We start from the raw sequence: 21533 nt of genomic DNA, 5'->3' as shown, positions 1-21533 counted from the left end.
TGTTCGTGGGGGTGGAGGGGCAGAAGGAGAGGCCCCGAGATAAGACCGCTCCTTCTGCTGGGCTGAGAGTATAGTTGGATAGGTTAACAATATTGCTGGGTGGGTTGAGGGAACCATTGCTGTGGCCCCTTGTGGCATGTAGTAGTTTAAAAAGTTTAGTGTGGCCCACCTTGATTGTCATACACATTGTAAGGAGCGTGATCACTTTAGATAAGCTATTACGAACAGGAGAGTGGGTTTGGGGGTGGGGGTGGGGAGAAAACCTGGATTTGTGCTGGAAATGGCCCAACTTGATTATCATACACATTGTAAGGAGAGTGATCACTTTAGATAATCTATTACCAGCAGGAGAGTGGGGTGGGGGGAGAGAGAACCTTTTGTAGTGGTAAACACCCATTTTTTCATGGTTTGTGTGTATAAAAAGATCTTCAGTACTTTCCACAGTATGCATCCGATGAAGTGAGCTGTAGCTCATGAAAGCTTATGCTCAAATAAATTGGTTAGTCTCTAAGGTGCCACAAGTACTCCTTTTCTTTATAACAAAACACAATCAGCAAATTTTTAGTTAGATAATTAGAGCTCATTGTTAAGGTTATTTTTAAGTTTTTATTCAGATCAGTCCATGAAATACTGTGTTCCTTCTTTTAATAAAAGCTTTGTAAATTAGAATTTCTTTACAGTGTTTAGTTTAAGGTATAGTGCAGTGTATTTTGGTGCATTAACAATATATTTTCTTACATTTTAGTGTAATGTCTGTGGCTAAAGATGAAGAACCAGAGATGTTGATTTTACCTTCTCCTGAACCAATTAGACCCTTTGAGTCACTTCCTTGTGAAGCAAGGGTTCCATCTCCTGTGCATACTCCCAGTTCTGGCCCATCGACACATGAAAGCAGCCTAACTGTCACGGAAACAGAAACTGCAGACAAGCCTATCTCAGAAGGCGAGGTCTTATTTAGCTATGGACAGTTGGTGGCTGCAAGAGGTAATTTAACTTCCAAGAATCTGTTTAGTTTAGGGTTGGTTTAACCATGTTTTTCTTTGCTGTTCATATAAGACTTACTCTCACAATTTAATAGAAGAGCATTCAATTTCATATTTTTTCTGGTAAGCCTACAGTGAGAGTGTACCTTGTCTGTACTCCTTAACTTCCTGTGCAAGTTTCTGGTCACATGTAAGATACTTCATCATTTTTTCTCATCTCAGAATGAAATACATGTTTGCTTATGAATTGTAAATAAATGAAAGAAAATAATTAAACTAAATAACTTAATCTTACTGACATAAGAACTTGTTTAGTTTATTCCAGGGGGTCTCTGAAGAAAATTTTTGGTGGCCTCAGAGTGTGGCCACAACTCTTGCTGGTGGCTGCTCTGGCAATTTTTCCTAAAATACTTAATTAAGGTTAGGAAAAACAGATAAATATGTGCATTTACATGTCCAAATCATTGTAATTTATTTATGTACGGTTTTATTGCAGAATCAATCATAAAAATAATGTACAGTTGTTTCTATTTTTTAACTGAACCTAAACAGAATAGAAACAAATGATGTGCTTTGTGTGTTGTCTTTTTAAGATTTGCTAGCTAGTAAGTCTGTTTCTGTGAAAAGTGATATTTGTATGTTTGTTAACACGGCTTTGCCCCCTTAATCACTGCCCAGGAGGCTCTGGCAGCACAAAAAGCCCCGAGTGGCTGCATGGCTGCATTTTTTAAATGCTGGATTATTCTGTCTTGCGTAAGTATCAGGAACAAATTGTAATGAAGGCACATTTTTACATTTCCAAAGTGTCAGAATGTTTTTGTTGTTGACTAAAAATCTGTCCTTATGAGAGAGAGAGACATTTGATAGATAGAAATTTGTAACTTTATTAAAGCATTGTGCTGCAAACAATGAAAAATATGGCATTAACTTGCTCTTAAAAATGGATATTTTCTGCTTGTAACTTTAAAAAAACCCACAATTTTTATTTTCAGCGTTAGCAGAAGGAGGACTGTCTCTTCCAAACCTCAGTGAAAGTTTAACTAGCACGCTACATGATGCAAATGAAATGGTAAGGAAATAGTTCAGTAGGAAATTGAATTTAGCATAGTACCTTAGCTGGAGAAGTTTATTAGATAAGAAGTTCTCTAATAAACTTATCCACTTATTTAAACTTCATGTACACAAAGAAATGGACTGATGAGCTACAAAATATTGAAGAGCATTCAGATGTCCAAAGAGAAAATATACAGTTCATACAAATTAATTAATAAGGCAGTCACACATGAGTAGCACCCACTATAGTTTAAAGAGTCCTTTATAAGAGATCTCTTTTCCTACTACCTTGCTTGGAAAATTGTCATAGTTGGCTTAAAAGTGGAATCACTCAAACATTTAATCTAATCTGTAATACGCGCTTAACACTCAAACAGCTTATATGAAATACAATATTATTTACCCAAATTTCATTTTTTCCCACTTAAACGATGTATTAAGCAAAATGGCAGAGCATTATTATTCCCCATGTCACATGATACTTCTCATGGCGTGTAACTTACTGAAATTAAAAATAGTTTTTCTTTTTGCGAATACAGACTAACACGGCTGTTACTCTGAAACCTAAAAATAGTCTATATTACTCACTTTTGACTCTAGTTAAAATATTTATTTAAAAGGAGTTTCGTACTTAAAGAATGGAAGACTTTGCCTTTATCTTTTCTGAGTAGAAACATGGTTTAGAAGTGAATTTTCTGGCACAATTCCTATTTCTGTTACAGGTCACCCCTAATAATTTATTACACTCTTCTTTTTAAAAAAAAAAAAAAAAAGAAAGGAAAAAAAAAGAGCAAAGCATGTTTTTTGACACATCTGAGCACAAGTCCCAGAAGCATTTAGAAAACAGTGACTTTTGGGGATCTGTCTGCATGTACTGTCACTCTGATCTCAATTCCTTTCTTTAGCCTCACTTCTGTGCTTCATATTTTTAATCTGTTCATATGTATTATACAGTTTGTAATTGGTTGGGAGGGCGGGGTGGAAAGGGCTCGTGTGTGTGAGAGAGAGAGAGAATCTAATTGTTCAATCTGATAGTGAAGTCCAGGTACAATTTTTCACACTTGGGATTGAAGTCTTCCCATCCTGGACCACTTGCCTGACTAATGGAAAAAGGTTAAAGCCATTATGATAGACCACTAAAGCTGTTCGAAATCTTCCTTGTGAACTAAATGTTCATATCTGTAAGGGAAGATGTGCACAGCCCCTGTGGCCACTGTTCTTGTATATTTCTAGGATTTGCATCACCAAGTGGTGCACTCCCAAGACTGGTTCTGCAGAGGCAGTTTTCAGGTCCATTTATTTATTTATTTATTTATTTATTTATGTTGAGCACATGTTCCAGTAAAAAGTTTTACACACTCATACCTCACATCTCTGAAACTAGAAACTTCAAAGTTGTTTTGTGCTATGACTTAAGTCTCTTTCAGGCATAAAAAGCAAATCAAGTTTGAAGAAAATCTGTCTAGTAGACCTCAAGTTGTGAACATCCAAAGGCTGCATTTCGCTGCGTCTGTGTTTTAGGGGGTTGAGACCTCTTAAAGCTAAACTGTCTAGAGCATTGTGTGCATGCTAAACTGCTCAGGTTTTGAGGCACCTTTTAATTTCTTTAAGGCTTAAATTCTTACGTGTATTAGTGAAGTTTTAAGATGCTTTAGCTGACTCCTGCATCAGCTAAACCCCTTTGGCTGCCCCTTGCCTTAGTCCATTGGCTTGTAAGCTCTCCAAGCCAAAAAGCTGACCATTTTTTAAACAAATTTGCTGAAAATTCTATTACCCATGTCTACTCTGCTCTGCTGGGAATGAAGAGTTTGTATGGAGACAGTCGTCCTCTTAAGCTTGGGTGAACAAAAACAAACAAACAAAAAATAGAAATATTTTCATGTCAGCGTTCAGCCACATGAAATTGCTGAAGATTAATGATTCAGGAATCTAAACATATCTTTTTGCATTGTTAGCCTTTTGGCTAAGAACAAATGTAGTCAAATATTTGGATGCTAATATCTAAACTGTATTGTTAAATTTATTAATCCTCTTTGGGTTATTACTGACTAAGTTCTCTATGTATTTTAAACCAACATTTGTACTTTTGGATAATTTAAGCACTATACCCAGATGTACAGACACTCTTTTCTTAACCTATGTATTATATAATTTTAACATTAGCCTTAATAATAATTTCAATACCAGATTCTGCATCTGGGCTATATTATGCATTTGCTGGGGGAATAGGACTTTATGGTCTAATAGGTCTTTTCTGTCTCAGACTGTTAAGGCCTTGTGTATCAAAACTCTTAATATATTGATTGTGCCCTTCTTTTGCTAAAGAGAGGAAGCTGTGCTGCCAGTCTCCCTGTTATGAACCATTTGTACTTTTTTTTACAAACATTTTTAATATTGGTAACTGTAGTAAAAGATGGAGATGCTTTATAAATATAATGTACAGTTAACAGTTAACTCTACACTAAGGATGATCTGACTACTAAAAAGTTTTTTTTTATTTTGTTTTAGGATTACGATCCTCCCAGTGAAGGACAGGTCATGAGAAGACCCCATAGGGGATACCACAGAGATCCAGTTCTCTCTCTTTTTGCTAAACTAAATCAGGCACCGGTTGCTTTACAAGAAGTAATTTACCACTCTGAGGTATCTTATTTCCTTTTCATTGCTATTGGGAATTAAAGCAAAGATACTGGGCATTCTGAAACGATATTTTTTGATACAAAGAAGGTAAAAAATCTGAAGTTTCTTTTGCTTATGGAAAAACAAAAAGTTGTATCCAACCTCTTGCCCCTAGAAGGAAATTCTTCTGTAGAGAATGCTGATTCTTTTGCTGGGTCTACTCCAGGCTTCTAAGAACTTAAAATTCTCTTCTATTTATAAACAAAAAGAAAAGGAGTACTTGTGGCACCTTAGAGACTAACCAATTTATTTGAGCATAAGCTTTCGTGAGCTACAGCTCACTTCAAGCTTATGCTCAAATAAATTGGTTAGTCTCTAAGGTGCCACAAGTACTCCTTTTCTTTTTGCGAATACAGACTAACACGGCTGTTACTCTGAAACCTATTTATAAACAATATTTTTGCTGTACATAATATCATATGTCGCAGTCTCCACTATGTGAACATTTAGAAGTATTCCAACAATGTCTGGCCATGCTTTATCTGGCCATTTTGAAAGGGCAAGACGTTTATGGCAGTCACAACCAGATGGATGGTTTGGGGGAGATCAAGGGAATAGATGGTGACAAAAGATTTCATGCACTTAATTAAGTCTCACTTTCTTTTGTGCTGACCAGAGGAACAACAACAAAAATTCTGTTTACCTAAAGGCTATTTGAAAAACGTCCTTATCAGCCTATATTAAGAGTTTAGACCAGTAATATTTCTGTAATGCAGTTAGGTATTTTCAATTCAAAAGTCTGCAGCCAATTGACAGCTTTATGTAAGTAAAAAGATGAATGAACTGATTGCACAGTCCTGGCTGGTCCTAGAAGGATATTCAGACAGAGAGAACTTGGGAGGACACTGCCGCATAACTCATGGAATACCTGTATTTAGGTCAATTTCTTGCTTTTTGTGACTTTCCTGGAACATATCCCATTTCTTCCTTCTGTCTTGCTTAGCCTGAACTGTCCCTAATCTTTATTTTGTTTGCTTAATGAGATTAGAAGATGAACTATTTGAAGAGCTTTCTGTAGTATTAACTCTCACTCCAGCTGTAATCTTAGTGACACTTCCTTGTCAGCATTGGCAATTACAAATGCAGCTCTAATTGCTTTTCTTTGTCTGTCCCATACTCTGTCCTTAGCCTATTCACACAGTGTTCTAACAAATGCCTTTACAGATTCTAGAGTAGCAGCCGTGTTAGTCTGTATCCGCAAAATGAAAAGGAGGACTTGTGGCACCTTAGAGACTAACCAATTTATTTGAGCATAAGCTTTCGTGAGCTACAGCTCAATTCATCGGATGCATGTGTCCAGATGCATGGACTTGGAACCTGGAGAAACATTCAGGCCATATCAAAGTCTCACTGAAGATGAACTTTTTAGTTTGGCATAGTGCAACAGCACAGACTTGCCACCTTTTAAGTACTGCAGATGTCACATTGGTTGACAACTCTTGATGGTTATATATATCACAGAGATGAGCATGATAAATAATATAGCAGGACACAGATTATCCAGAAGTTCTTGGAATGTATTGGTGACAATTTTTTAGTTCAGAAGGTGGAGAAAGCTACTAGGGGAGAGGCTGGACCAAATTTGATTTTGACAAATAGGGAGGAACTGGTTGAGAATTTGAAAGTGGAAGGCACCTTAGGTGAAAGTGATCATGAAATGGTAATAGCTCACCTTAGCTGATCACTCTCGTTACAGTGTGTATGGTAACACCCATTGTTTTATGTTCTCTGTGTATATAAGATCTCCCCACTGTATTTTCCACTGCATGCATCCGATGAAGTGAGCTGTAGCTCACGAAAGCTTATGCTCAAATAAATTTGTTAGTCTCTAAGGTGCCACAAGTACTCCTGTTCTTTTTATGAAATGGTAGAGTTCGTGATTCTAAGGAATGATAGGATGGAAAACAGCATAGTAAAGATAATGGATTTCAAGAAGGCAGACTTTAATAAACACAGGGAGTTAGTAGGTAATATCCCAGGAGAAGCAAGTCTAAGGGGGAAAACAGTTCAAGAGAGTTGGCAGTTTTTCAAAGAGACATTATTAAGGGCAAAAGAACAAACTATCCCACTGCATAGGAAAGATAGGAAGTATAGCAAGAGACCACCCTAGCTTTACCTGGAGATTTTCAATGATCTGAAACTCAAAAAAGAGTCCTACAAAAAGTGGAAACTAGGTCAAATTACAAAGGAAGAATATAAACAAACAACACAAGTATGTAGTGACAAAACTAGAAAAGCCAAGGCACAAAACAAGATTAAACTAGCTAGAGACATAAAGGATACATAGAACAAGAATACACTCTTCAAATACACTGGGAGCAAGAGGAAGACCAAGGACAAGGTAGGCCCATTACTAAATGTGAGGGAGGGATGAACAATAACAGAAAATGTGAAAATGGCAGAAGTGTTAAATGACTTTTTTGTTTATTTTCACCAAAAATGTTAGTAGCAATTGGACATCTAACATAGTGAATGCCAATGAAAATGAGGTCGGATCAGAGGCTAAAATAGGGAAAGAACAAGTTAAAAATTACTTAGCCAAATTAGATGTCTTCAAGTCACCAGGGCCTGTTGAAATACATTCTAGAATACTCAAGGAGCTGACTGAGGAAATATCTGAGCCATTAGCGATTATCTTTGAAAAGTCATGGAAGATGGGAGAGATTCCAGAGGACTGGAAAAGGGCAAATATAGTACCCCTCTATAAAAAGGGGAATAAAGACAGCTTCGGGGAATTACAGACCAGTCAGCTTAACTTCAGTACTTGGAAAGATAAATGGAACAAATAATTAAGCAATCAATTTGCAAACGCCTAAAAGACAACAGGTGACAAGTAACAGTCAGCATGGATATGCCAAGAACAAATTGTGTCAAACCAACCTAATAGCTTTCTTTGACATGGTAACAAGCCTTGTGGATAGGGGGGAACCTGTAGATATGGTATATCTTGACTTTAGTAACTCTTTTGACATGGTCTCATATGACCTTCTCATAAACAAATTAAGGAAATGGAGGTAATATAAGGTTGGTGCATAACTGGTTGGAAAACCATTCCCAGAGAGTACTTATCAGTGATTCAAAATCAAGCTGGAAGGGCATATCGAGTAGTCCCACAGGGATCGGTCCTGGGTCCAGTTTTATTCAGTATCTTCATCAATGATGTAGATAGTGGCATAGAGAGTACACTTGTAAAGTTTGTGGATGTACCAAGCTGGGAGGGGTTGCATGTGCTTTGGAGGATAGGATTAAAATTCAAAATGATCTGGACAAACTGGAGAAATGGTCTGAAAAAAACAGGATGAAATTCAATAAGGACAAATGCAAAGAGTTCCTTCCTAAGTGGAGTAATCAGCTGCACACATACAGAATGGGAAATGACTGCCTAGGAAGGAGTACTGCGGAAAGGGATCTGGGGGTCATAGTGGCCCACAAGCTAAATATCAGTCAACAGTGTAACGCTGTTGCAAAAAAAGCGAACATCATTTTGGGATGTATTGCAGGAGTGTTGTAAGTAAGACACAAGAAGTAATTCTTCCACTTTACTGATTAGGCCTCAGCTGGAGTATTGTGTCTAGTTCTGGGCACCACTTTTCAGGAACGATGTGGACAAATTAGAGAGAGTCCAGAGAAGAGTAACAAAAATGATTAAAGGTCTAGAAAACATGACCATTGAGGGAAGATTGAAACAATTGGGTTGTTTTAGGCTGGAGAAGAGAAGACTGGGTGGGAACATAACAGTTTTCAAGAACATAAAAGGTTGTTACAAGGGAAGGGAGAAAAATTATTGTCTTTATTCTCCTTAAGCTCTGAGGATAGTGCAAGAAGCAACAGGCTTCAATTGCAGAAGGGAGGTTTAGGTTGAATGTTAAGAAAAATTTCCTAACTGTCAGGGTGGTTAAGCACTGGAATAAATTGCTCAGGGAGGTTGTGGAATCTCCATCATTGGAGATTTTTTAAGAGCAGGTTAGACAAACACCTGTGAGGATGGTCTGGATAATACTAGTCCTGGCATGAGTGCAGGGGACTGGACTAGATGACCTCTTGAGGTCCCTTCCATTTCTATGATTCTAGTAACGTTTTGAAGATTCTCTTCTTTAAAACAATACATCTCAGCTCCTCTGGCAAACCAACAACAAAGGAAATAATCTCTCCATTGCTCGATTCAGTCCAATGGTAAAGGTAGGTCTTACATTCCACCCTGTGGTCACGTGTGTCTTTCAGGTTGCAGTCTTCTTTATACAGCACTAGTAGTATAAAGCTATGTACATGTATGTTAAAGAATACTATATTTAAATGGTATTACATAGTTTGAAAGATATCTGTTGTGATTCACTGAATGTGTTACTCTGTTTTCTCTAGGACTCTGATAATAGTGTTGGAGAACTTAGTGAAGGCCAAAGACCTAGACTGACAAGAGCAGCAGAAAGTATTCTAATGGGACGTTCAGTTTATACAGACCAGGCTGCTGGCCTGGTTACTGAACAGAGACCCCACCATGTACCATCACCAGGAGAGTGTGACAGGGTTACAGGTATAAGCTAGAACATGATCTTTCCTCTGTTATCTACTGGAGACCATGATGGGATGGAAAATGTATCAGAATGTAGTGTGGACAAACTGGAACTGTGTTGAGCACATTTTTGGTACCTGGTGTTGAACACCACCTAGTACGATGAAGGGTCTTGCATACTTTCTCTGCTAGGTGTTGAAAACTGCCCTTTCCCATATTAGTGGTTAAAACATTTTCAAACCTATTGAAAGGGAGAGGGTTCTTGATATTTGTTGCCAATAGTTGGTGATTTTCTAGTGAAGCTACACTTGCTGTTTCCCCCACATCTCCTAGTGGGAGAAAATAAGCTCATGTCTTCCTCTCTGAAACCTTTCATAGGAGGAGGGGTTAGATGGAGGGAAGTTAATGATCTAGTAGTTCCTTATGAATTGTTATAGGTCTGTTTTCCATTTATGCTGGCAGTGGCCTTAACTGATTCCATTAGGCTTCCAGTTCTTCCATCTCCCATAACTAAAAACCAAAGCACCTCTCTTTACTTCAGTCTGGATTGTGTCTTTCCCAGCTTCGCTGGGTGGAGTTTGAATGCTTTGGCATGTCTAAAGCAGCATCTTCAATCTTGTTGGTAACATGTGGCATTCACTAAAGGATTATACAGTATTAAATAGAATAGTGCTAAATAGCCCTTTACTTTACACAAAACCTAGCTGTCATGTGTCTTCTGTTCTTTAAGGGTGAATTTAGTTACCATAAATGCTAGATTAACAAACAGTCCTTGAAGCTTACGCCCTTAAAACAGGTATAGTACTGACAGTGCAAGCTTTTACATGCTGCTTGCCCCCTCTCTCTTTCTGATACTTGTGTAGCCCCCATCACCATAGTACCTGATCACTTTGCAGTCTTTAATGTATTGTATCCGCAAACATTCCTGTGAGATAGCACTGTTCTGTCATTCCCATATGTTTTGCAGATGTGGTGCTGAGGATCAGAGACCAAGTGGCTTGTCCAAGGTCATGCAGGAAGTGTGGCAGAGCTGGGAATTGAGCCCAAGTCTCTGTAGTCCCAAACCAGCACCCTAGCCACTGGCCCATCCTTCTGCATCTCCTTCTACTTAAGCTTGCATAGGTTTAACTAAAGGTGCATTTTATTAAATGGATTTAAACTGGGGCAAGTTTGCGCATAGACATTCCTATTTCAGTCAAGTCTGGTTTATTTTGGTTTGGCTTAAAACCAGATTAGGCTAAACTGACAAACAATTCTGAAACCAAAATAAGAGTGTCTACACAAAAACTTGCACGGATTCAGCTAAATCAGTGGTTATACTAGTGCAAGCTTGGGTGTAGACAAGACCAGTAACTCTAGAGATGAGAAGGTAATTCAGTTTACATGTTGATTTAAACTTTGACACCTCCAATGAGACTGTCAGGAGAGGAGCAACTGTTGCCTTTTGGGATAGTGACTTTGTATTGTGGACATTTGTCCAGTAGGAAATGGACAGAGATGCCAACTCAATTCACACATTTCATGTAATCACTATCAGCTAAGAGCTTTTGGTCACTGGTGACTTGGAACAGACTTGAATTGATGTTCTCTAGGATAAATTGATCCCTTAAGGCAGCCATTTTGTTGTCTGTCTCTGAATCCCTTCTATTTCTGCTATGTCATTTTTGATTAAAGTGGATACCATTCCAGATGGGGATGTACTATTGTTTTAGATAATATTTCCAGTATTATTTTTACATCCCTTTCTTTAATACATTGTAACTTTCTGTTTGCATTTTGACAGCCACTGAACTTTGAGCAAAGCTATTCAGAGAGCATTTCTAAGAAAACAACCTTGTAGGAAAGCTGGGGCCTACTTCTGACTTAAACAGTATTTTAGTACTAAGGAGGAACAAAAGATCTTGTTTCCTAATAGCTTTGGCAGTTCAACCAAAGACAGCACAGAAACTGTTCAATTTAAAATAATCTCTTCCAGGAAAAAATGAAACTATTGATAATCACCTTTGAATTGTTGCCACTTTTCAGCTAATTCCTCAGTATACCTAATGTGTTGTGTGAGTGGATCCATCCATTAGTCTGTCAACAGCTAGGGTTAAGTGCCATTTTTCTTGCAATCTCAGTGCCTATGGTATAGTCTACAAGAGTTATATTTAACAGTAAAACTAAATAACCATTACATCACCTGGCTATAAAGGGTCAAAAATTTCCAGGCATAACTCTACATGTTCATATTGAAAGATGTGAATTGTCAATCATATCCTCTTACAATAGGTATTCAACTTGTACATCAAAATGAGTCACTTGCTTGTTGTTGATATATCTGAAATAAATGTATCTTCAGTCTTGTGACCTGATTTTATTTGTATAATAAAACTTGATGTCTATTCCAAGAGTTTAGAAATTATAGTGTTGCCTACTTGACTCACCATAATATAATTAAAGGTCTATCAGCATTTCCATTATATATCTCTGTATTCAGTGCTTAAGAATTTGGCTATAAAAATTAGCCACAGGCTGAAATATGTCATACAAAATCTCAGCCCAAGCATAATATTTTACACTAATTAGGTTTCAGACTAGTGTTTTAGTTTTGGTGAGATAACTGTGGTCTACAAAGTTAGTTCATGAACTGTAAGCATACTTTTAATAAAGATGTTTCATGTACATACAGGCTGTACAACTGTGATAAACTGTATGGATTATATAGCAAATTACTTTTTTTTTTTCAATTACTGTTCTTAGGTTTCTGTTCATTCACACAGTAAAAATGAAACACTTTAATGAAGAAGCCTTTCCAATCTCTCTTTCCATTAAGAGGAATAAAGCTCATTAAGTACATAGTGACATGATGAACTGTAGCCACTCAGGAGCCACCATTAAGGTCTACCCATGTTAGAAATCTACAGATCATAAAACTGTTTCCCTCACTTCCATTGAGATTTTTTCTTTCTCCTTTCAGCAAGGAAAATTAAAAGGATATTGTTAAATAGTTTCTGCCTAAAATGTTAACAGCTTTAAAATTATTTTACACTGATGGAAAGCCTGGGGGGCTCTAAATGCCAGTTAAAAAAAACCTCACCTTGAACAACTTAAAAAAACCCTTACTACCCCACAACACTGTACAGAGAGCAATGATTTTGGTACATACACAAAGAAATGGCTTGTTAATCTGAGTTCTGTTGAAAACATGAGTGAGTAGAGAGAGAATCATTCACTTCATTATGGAATGTCCCATTGATGAGCCTAGATACAAACATGGGGTAGTTGGGAGACTGTGGCTCTAATTTGGATTTACCAGGGATTCTTTTTCCCCATTAATGTTTGTATATGTTTTATAATCTCAACAGAACTTCTTGGAGATGCTGCAGATGTTAGTCATGGTCCAATGAGCATGGCTGAATTGGAGTCTCAGCCACTCTTAAACCCTGCTCCTCAAACAGCACAAGCAAATGACAGACTAACATCTCTATCAGAAGATCTTCCAAAGGTAAAATATGCATAGCATTTGTGCATTGCTTGTAAATGGTTAGGAACTCTGTTGCCATTCAAAGCAGCTAGATAAAAAGAGCACGTGCAGGAGGAATATTTACCTGTTAAATTGATGTGGCAGGCAAAAGTACAGTGCAGGAGACTCTTCTAGACCACAGGTCAGCCAACGAGACCTCATCCTCCTGCAGTGATATGTTGGCCCACCCTATGCTAAACCTGTGGTAGCCTAGCACTCAGATAAGGTGATGGATACCTAAGATAGGTAGATAGTATCTTAGAGCTTGTACTAATTAGTTGGCTCCAGTAAGTGTTTCTTCTCTGGGCTCATCAGTCACTGCAAATGGGTTTCTCAAGGGACAGGGACTAACCTTGAATATTGTATGACATTGAGCACTTAGCAAAGAATACCTGTGGGGGTCCACCTGAAGTGGATGTCTTAGCTCTAAGCAATAAAGCAGGGATTTTACAAGAACCAGTTACTCCTTACCTTTCCTTCTTGTAGCCTTGGGGGCAAGATATCACTACTGCTTTTCCTCCGTGTCCTCTGGAGAGACTCTCTGCTGACTAAAGTGTATGAGCCTGAGCTACAGCCAAAATCCAGGAAATTCTATTTTTATTTTTGAAAGTTATAGTGCAGTAGCATCCAAAGGCCCCAAGCAGAATTGGGCCCCATATACATATGGAGACATGGCCCCCGGAAGTCTCAGTGAATGCTTTTATTTAACTGTTACATGAACAGTGTAATTGATAAACTGGATTTAGCATTTTACTCAGATAATCCTTAAACTCTGTATGTCTTCATGTCTCTCTACAATCTACTTCCCCCTGTTCTCTGCATTTCTTATGGGCAGTCTATCTAACAGGGTGGCTCTTTGCCACAGTCCCTGTCCCTGCCCCAAAAAACTTACAGTAGACAAACAACATATGAAGAGCATTGGTAGAGGTGATGTAACTTTGTATATACATTGCATTTTTTGCTATAAGAGTGAACTATGCTGATCTGTCTGTCCTTTAGCCTAGCCATTAACTGATTTATGTAAGTGTTATGGCAGAGATGGGCCTTGAGGAGGATTCCAGGAAGTGGTCTTAAAGACTACTTCACTCTATACAGGGCTTTCAATTTAGAGGAAGCAGCTGAATTTTTTTCTCCAAGACCCTTCCATTCCTGTAAACAGGAGAAAGAGGAAGTTCTTGGTTGCAGAGGAATGAGATAAGGGAGCCCCTGACAAGTTGTTGCTGTCATGTCCTTTGATTAAAAATTGAGGGCCCCCATGTCTTCAGCTGTAAATGGTGGCTGCTCATCTCTACTGACTACATGGGAATCACATCAGAGAATAGCTTGCCATGCTGTTTGTTGTCAAAGAAAATAAATGGTTACAAAAGGCAAATTAGGATTGAATTCTTTTAAAATTGAAATGGAGACCAAGAACATATGAATCTTTTAACAATTCTGAGCGCTAAGTAAATGGTTCTTAATACTGCATTTGTTTTTACTGTATTTAAGAAAAAACCCAGAATTATAACATGATTTTAATAACTGATATACAGAAGCAGAGCCAAAAGGTTGTGCAGGTTGAACCAGTAAGATCCCGAGTCATTCATGTGAGAAATAAATCTGAAGTAACACAGCAGCAAGGTAAATCCATGTCTTTAAGCATCTATTTTGATATTAAAGTACAGGCACTGAACTCTACCACTCTGTTTTGTTCTTCATACACTTTTACTGTAAATTTCTATATTTGATACCTATTTTTATCACAACTGAGTCCAAACAGTATCCAGGTGTCTATATACCTATATAGGTGTCTGCGTAAACGGTACTGATCCAATTTGGATGAGCAAGGTATTGTTGGAATCACTCTATAGATTAACGATCAGAACTCTTTGGATCAAATATTTATTTCTTACTTTAATGTTTCTTAGCCAATCGCTTTACAATATACAAATGATTTTAGTTTACTGACCTGTGTTAGTCCCAGTCTCCACCAAAAATGTTGTTATAGCAGCAGAGCATATGCTGTTCCTCAAGAGAGGATGAAGCAAAGTTAAGGTCAGGGGAAGATGAGAACAGAGCAGTACCAGTTATGCCTGTTCTGAGATAGGGTGCTAGCTAGTATATAATATAGAATGATTCTTTCCCAATATAAAGTGCTATATCATCTGTGGATAAATGTGCTATATAAGAGATCATTTTGATTATGATTTATAAAAGTATTATGTAGATTGTATTTCAGATATACTATGGGTCAACTTGATATTTAGCTAACATGATCTGGGCAGATTATTGCTCTATTTTTACTGAGATAAATAATTAAATGTGTTTTATAACTGGATTAGACCTAAAAATAAGGCAAAATCAAAACTTAAATGCAACCACTTTTGTACATGCAAGTTTTAAGGGCTCACAGTTAAATTTGGCATTCATGTTGATTTCTTTTAAATTTAACTTCGCTGTAGCAATGTTAATTAAGACACGTAGCAATTATAATAATAATGGGAAGAATAGTGATTGAAAATATTCTTATGTGCAATATGTCTGAAGTTAACGTAGCTATAGGTACCTTAATTTCTGCATTTGTTATTTTTAAAATTTTAACTGAAATCTCAACCTTGTATTAACAAATACCTTTTGCATTTAATATTTACAAATGTGTAATCAAGTTATGCAACTTACTAAGCTATTTGCCTCAATTTATTTACAGAAGTTTGAAACTGCTTCTGTAAATCATCCTCTTTGAAGAGCCCTATGCCTACAATTAATCTCATCATACTCGTTGGGGGTTAAATCCATCACAGTGGGCTTAAAAAAATAGTGATGAATGATCTAAAACACTGCTACTGTGCGTACACGATAGGAAAGCTCATCAAATCTGTGTGTTTTGTGCTTTTGAGAAGTGTGCTGTGCATGTGAGCATTCTGTCCTAAGTGTACATTTAGCAAAGTATGCATTGGAGGTTTAAGCACACATTCGACCTTAAAGCTGTGGACTTTTTTAGCCCTTTCCATTTAAAAAATGCAGGAAAACTAAAGGAGTAAAACCCATTTTGAATCTAGAGAGGAAGGTACAGCTAGTGTATTTTTCCTAAATTTTCACAAAACTCAAAATGTCTTAAGGATTTTGCTCACACTTAAAAAAAAAAAAAATAAAAAAATCACCTTTTGACCAGAGACCAAATGGAAAGTCTCAATGTGAGAGTCTCAGAATGTGAATTTTGCAGTAAGTTATGGATGAGCACATAAAAATGGAGGAGGGGAGTTGTGTGGCATCGTTTCTTCTCCAAGCTCCTCCCTGCAACCACAGCCATCTGTTCTTTCTGCTCTCATGTCCCCAAATCAGACAACAGGCCCATTGCTCCTCTAGCAGTGGTAGGAGTCTCTTCAAATTGAGTCCTTAGGTGAGGGAGCAGAAGGAAGGGACACTTCTGTTAACACACACACTGTGTCATGGTGTTTTTTGTGTTTCTGCGTCTGCTCCAAATATTAGTGAAGTAGCATCCTCAGCCCTTGCTTTCCCCCAGGAAGTTGATGAAGGCTGGAAATGGGAAATACAATTTTTAAAGTCCTAATTTTTTCTTTTAAAATTCAAAATAAAATATTTTGCTCTGTGAAATCTTTATATGGATAGATAGATAGAGTTGGACAGAACAAAGGGCATGCCCCCGCACCAAGTATATCTGGGTTCCTGTATGTACGTTTGACCACAAGATGGCAGAAGTCAGTTTTCTTTAGGAAGAAAAAAAGTTATTCACCAGTATAATTTAAATATTATTCTGTATGCATATGCATATTTAATAATCCAATAAAAATCAAAAGGGCTTACAAACTTAAACTGTTTGTCACCTTAAAGCCGAAGCTTTGTCAAGATCAGCTTTATTGTACCGAACCATCGTATTCAATGCAGAAGTTATGTACAAAGGATCCAAATTGGCGCAAATCTTTGGAAAGCGGAAATGAAGACTTGGAAAGCTATAAACATATATGGGTTTAAATAAATACAGCATTTAAAAACCAAGCACAGCTGCTACTTTATAGGTGAACACATCCTGCTTATTAAATGTCAGCGTTAAGTGAATGCCTTTGCCAGAATTAGGAGGAACAATGATTTTTTGCATAAACATATAGGAACATTGCAGTTGCAGTTATTTTTGTATACCTTCTAGGAAGAGTGGGTGGGTTTTTAGCAGAACTCAGGAAAATCATAGCCCTGAAGTAGCTGAGGTTGGCTGGGGAGAAGAAAGAAAACAGTTGGGACTTAAATTTGTTCATGAAAAGCTTTTTGTTTTATTTAATAGACAGACACATGAGAGATTTGATTCTTCTTTGGATTTCTATAATGTATTTCTAATACAGCCTTCTTTTGTTTAAAAATCTTTTGCAGTCCACATGGAGCATGTGTTTTCTTTAGCTAGAGAAACTATGTAAAAATTGATAGGTTTCTTCTAATGAAAGTTGAAGTTCAATAGGGCTATTACAAAGCTACAAAGTCAAGTCTGAAAGAATAATGCCTCCTGGAAGTTATAGCTGAAAATAAAACTTGAATGTATCATTAATTTGAAATATGTATGTTCTCTAGACATTATGGAGACAGTGGTTGAAAAAATACACACGGTTTATATATATCCGTTAATCTTTCTATCATTATCTACAGATGTTTCCATAAATGTAATATGTTAATATGTATTTTCACAAGCCACAACAATTACTTCCAGAATATAAGAATATTTAAGACTTCCTTTAACAGAACCCTGAATTCTTAAATTGAATTCAATTCAGGAACAGGTGTCATGCTTGGATGTAATTATTTTAATCTTTATCACTTATAGCTGAAGAACAAGAATTAGATGCATCAGCATTTTAAACATTTTCTATAGCAGAAGTTCTCAAAATGTGGCCCACAAACCGCATTTTGGTGGTCGGTGGAGGACTTTTCGCATGGTGATAACTCCTCCTCCTCCCTATTTCCAGCTAGTAAATTGTATTCATCACTGTAAATACATGGAAAAATAATATTGGGAAAGTATGTAATTGCTGTGATTGCCACATGGATGTTATGCACTTTTAAATGGGAATAGGTGGTCTGTGCAGTGTTGAAGGGGAGGACAAGTGGCCCTCAAGACAGTCTATGATTTGCTTACGTAACCCCTGTTCCACAATGAATATGGGATCTTTCTTTCCTCAGGCTTGAATTTCATATTATTTCACAAAATTTATTTCTGTATTGACTTTGATGAATGTAACTTAGTTTTGTTACTTTACTGTCATCTTTTCATTAGCCAGAAATTCCTCTGAGTTAGTTTTTCCAAGAACTACTGCGGTATGTGGCAAATCCCTAACATAAATTAGTAGGAAGGGAGATTAGGATAAAGGCTAGAATTATTCCTTTTTTATTTTCCTTGGATCTGGAACTGCTTTGGTCAAACTCTGTACAACTATTTCTCTGAAAGTTCAGATTTTCTTTTAATGTCCTGCTCTTTCTTTTTTGGGCTGGATTTCACTGGAGACTTTCACTAAAGAGTTCTGTAGTCACCCTGAAAAACAGTCCAATGAAGCAGGACAGGGTTGTTCTTTCATGCTGTAGAAGTAAGACTAAGAAAACTTTTATTTCTACCTGACAACATGGGCTATCAGAATAGTTCAATAACCCACACCACATTTTCAGTTTCTGGTTCTCTGGTGACTATTTGCTGAGACACAACACTGGAAGTTGAAGTCATGACATTGACTAGCTATAATTAAGGCAGTTGTAGCCAAATTTATTTTGAGTAGAACTTCACATAATTTTTCTTGTTATCCCTGCTCCACTCTGTTTTATTTAAGTTCTTATACTGTGCCCATCACAGTGATATCAGGATGCTGATCAGCAATATATAGCTAATATTTCTCCAACTTGTGATCTCCTTCACAGAACACATATTATGGTAGAGATTTTAAATGTACATAAGTCAGGAAACACAAAGCTGATTCCCAAAGCAACTATAATAAAACTCTGTGCCTTTGCCCACGGGTAGTCATTTGTTTAACATTAGGTGGTGTAAAAGCATAAAAGTTACTATGTGGTTGAGTTACAGTTGCTTTGGGAACAATAACTTTGAATTTCCTGACTTTTGTACATTTAAAATGTCAGTCAGAGAGTGGCATTAACATTGTTTTATTCCATTCAGTTGCTTGGCTTACTTTTCAGGCATGAGAATAACTTGTGCTCCCTCACATATTAATTTGAATGTGGAATAACTGAAATACACACTGATATGTATTCTGCTGATAGGAAGTAGGAGGGAAAAGGATGAGCAGCAATGACTGCAGTGGGCAGGTAAGGCTTTGTAGGTCCCTCCTTTGGGCCCCAGCTTGGGAAAGATGCTCCCACCAACTGTCATCCCCCTCCCACAGGAGATTAAGCAGCAGGCACTGCCAGTGACTGCAAGGAGCATGTGAGGTCATTTGGGTTCCCATCCTAGGGAGTCCCACTACTACTGTGGGCAAATAGCCCTTGTGTGACACCTTGTATAATAATTTTGATGTTTTAGGAAATCTGAATATTTTTAAAAATGAATTCCAACTCATCCAATATTGAATTTTTTTTTAAAAAAAACCCACTTATTCAAATGCAAAGGAAGCATCTGAAAAAATATGAGCAATAAAAGAACATGCAGCCCTACATTCCCCTACCTGCACATGTTTTGATTGTTCAAAATCAGCCAAAAATTGACCAAACTTTCCAAAAATTGTCCCTGCTGAAAAAACAAGCATAAAGAACTGTCAGCTCAGGGTGATATTCTTAGAAAACATAAAAGTGCTTTAAAACAGTATAGGTCCTTTAAAACAGTCAGGGCCAGTGTCCTCTCAACCATAACTGATATGTTGTTAGCACAACACTTAGTTCATACTGCTGCCCCAAGAACCTCAGAAATAATTTTAATATCTACGGGACAAACTGGAAGTGTCTTTAAAAGGGGTCGGAGAAGGAGCTTTTGTAACATCACAGTATCTCACATCATAAACTACAGTGTAATGATATTGAAAAGGCTTTTTCTTAAAATACTGGGGTGAGTGTTATGGATGATTCCTGGCATTTTGCAAGCCATTGCTATGGGAGCCGGGACAAATAAATCATAAATACTGACAGCAACCCCCCACAACCTCTTTCCCATACTTCCTGGGCATATATTTTTCTGGCATGTATTTTCAAACAGTATGGGGCTGTGCATGTATCTCTTTTATTTTTTCCCTAGTAAGGTAGGTTTTTCATTTAAAGTAACTTCAGGTAGCACATTTCTATGCCCGTTTGGTTGACCCTTCATTTACCAAATTTCTTAAGGATTAGATAGTTCTCACAACAGCTCTGCTTCATTTCTTATACTCAGAGACTTCTCTGCCTCAGTCTGTTTTCCTGGTATTTTTTCTTAAGCCCTATATATCCAGAAGAGAGACTCCAGTACAAACATAGATTATTGGGATGGTTAAAGAATGCACAGCTGCAATCTGAGAACACTTATTTTGGACAGTCTTCCACTTTTGTTGTAGTTTATGTCCCTAAATGTGCATGGGTCAGGGAACTTCCAAGCAGGATTCTAATTAAGTGAATAGTTGTCTACATCTCACTGCACTTACGTGCTTTGATATATTTAGTTGGAAGGTTCTGGATAAGAACAAAGTAGTATTATTGCTCCCTCTGGCACTCCTTGTCCTACCAGGCACTGTGCACATGAGGCAACAGAGCAAGCAAATCCCTGTCCCTAGGAACTTGGAGCAAGTTCCAAATGTGTAATTAAGGTTACCATACATACTCATAAGACAATTTTTATTTATTTTGGGGGGAGCCATTTTTAAGGGGCTTATTTCTACTTGGATCAATGATACCTTACTTTTATCTTCTCCTTCCACCTGTCTCCTCTTCACCTCCAGAGGAGTTGAGCGGTCCAGATGGAATTTTACTCTGCTTCTTTTTGAACCTCAGCTCATCCCTCTTTGAGAGTTTGAGTACCCCAAGTGGCTCTCTGCCTGCAGAACTTTTGAGCTCCTTGTACTTTGAGTAAGTGTTGGATGACCCACAAAGGCATTTGTGCACCACAGGTGGGACTTGATCCTGCAGGTTCTTGGCCCCACAGTGAATGCCAGATAAACTCTTGGGTCTTCTGGATACTAACCTCACTCCCCTCTAGTCAGTCCAAAATTTGTTTGCCAAAATCATCTTTCACACAGCGTATGTGGGATTCTTAAATATGCTAGGATCTGACTAAAGCAGTTTTGTGTTGTTGTTGTGATTTGCATCACTTTTGGAAACTTACAGTAATTGCTGTTGCCTTCATTGTAAAGGGGGGGGGGAACAAAACACAAAACCCTAGATGGGCACTGATCCCACTGGCACTGATCCTGAGTAATTCTGAATAAAAGCAGATGGTAGCAAGCTGGAGCGGCTGACCTGCTTTCCCCTTTCATGCATACATCGCTTACATAAATGGGGGACACAAAAAATTAATTGGCTTGGGCAAGCCACTTACTGGACAGAGACTCCCCATGTATTTAATGCTTACATCAGCCTGAGAGTTGTTTCCAGTTACTTTTCCCTACAGAGAAGAACTTTCTCACAATATCGCTTCCAGCTCTGTGCCCATGGTTTTGTGAAAGAGACTTGACATGCATCAAATAAAATAAACTGCCCTTAACTGTTGTTTGGCCTGTGTTACTCAAAAGGTCAGGCTAGAGGATCATAATGGTCCCTTCTGGGCTTAAGTCTCATTTATACTAAGGTTTCTTTACACCATTCTGACCTTTACACCAATTTTAAAGCCCCCTTATAATGGCAGGGCATTACACTCATA

The 21533-nt window shown here is 37.6% G+C and overlaps 1 protein-coding gene across 11 annotated transcripts in view; it reads left to right on the top strand.

Annotated features, from left to right (window-relative positions):
• KIAA0586 (KIAA0586 ortholog) overlaps positions 1 to 21533 on the top strand; it is a 134105-nt gene that overhangs the window by 86045 nt on the left and 26527 nt on the right. For 9 of the 11 annotated variants that reach the window (XM_073349974.2, XM_073349981.2, XM_073349977.2 and 6 more), the window contains 6 exons: positions 746 to 984; positions 1976 to 2052; positions 4545 to 4679; positions 9075 to 9246; positions 12573 to 12712; positions 14263 to 14350. In XM_073349974.2, the coding sequence (XP_073206075.2) occupies positions 746 to 984; positions 1976 to 2052; positions 4545 to 4679; positions 9075 to 9246; positions 12573 to 12712; positions 14263 to 14350 (851 nt within the window). The remainder of the gene's footprint in view (positions 1 to 745; positions 985 to 1975; positions 2053 to 4544; positions 4680 to 9074; positions 9247 to 12572; positions 12713 to 14262; positions 14351 to 21533) is intronic. The other 2 variants (XM_073349980.2, XM_073349979.2) reach the window with 1 other exon arrangement.

This window comes from Lepidochelys kempii, chromosome 6 (genome assembly GCF_965140285.1).
Source record: "Lepidochelys kempii isolate rLepKem1 chromosome 6, rLepKem1.hap1, whole genome shotgun sequence".
NCBI lineage: Eukaryota > Metazoa > Chordata > Testudines > Cheloniidae > Lepidochelys > Lepidochelys kempii.
The sequence above is the reverse complement of the archived record's forward strand: the minus strand, read 5'-3'. Positions and strand labels throughout refer to the sequence as shown.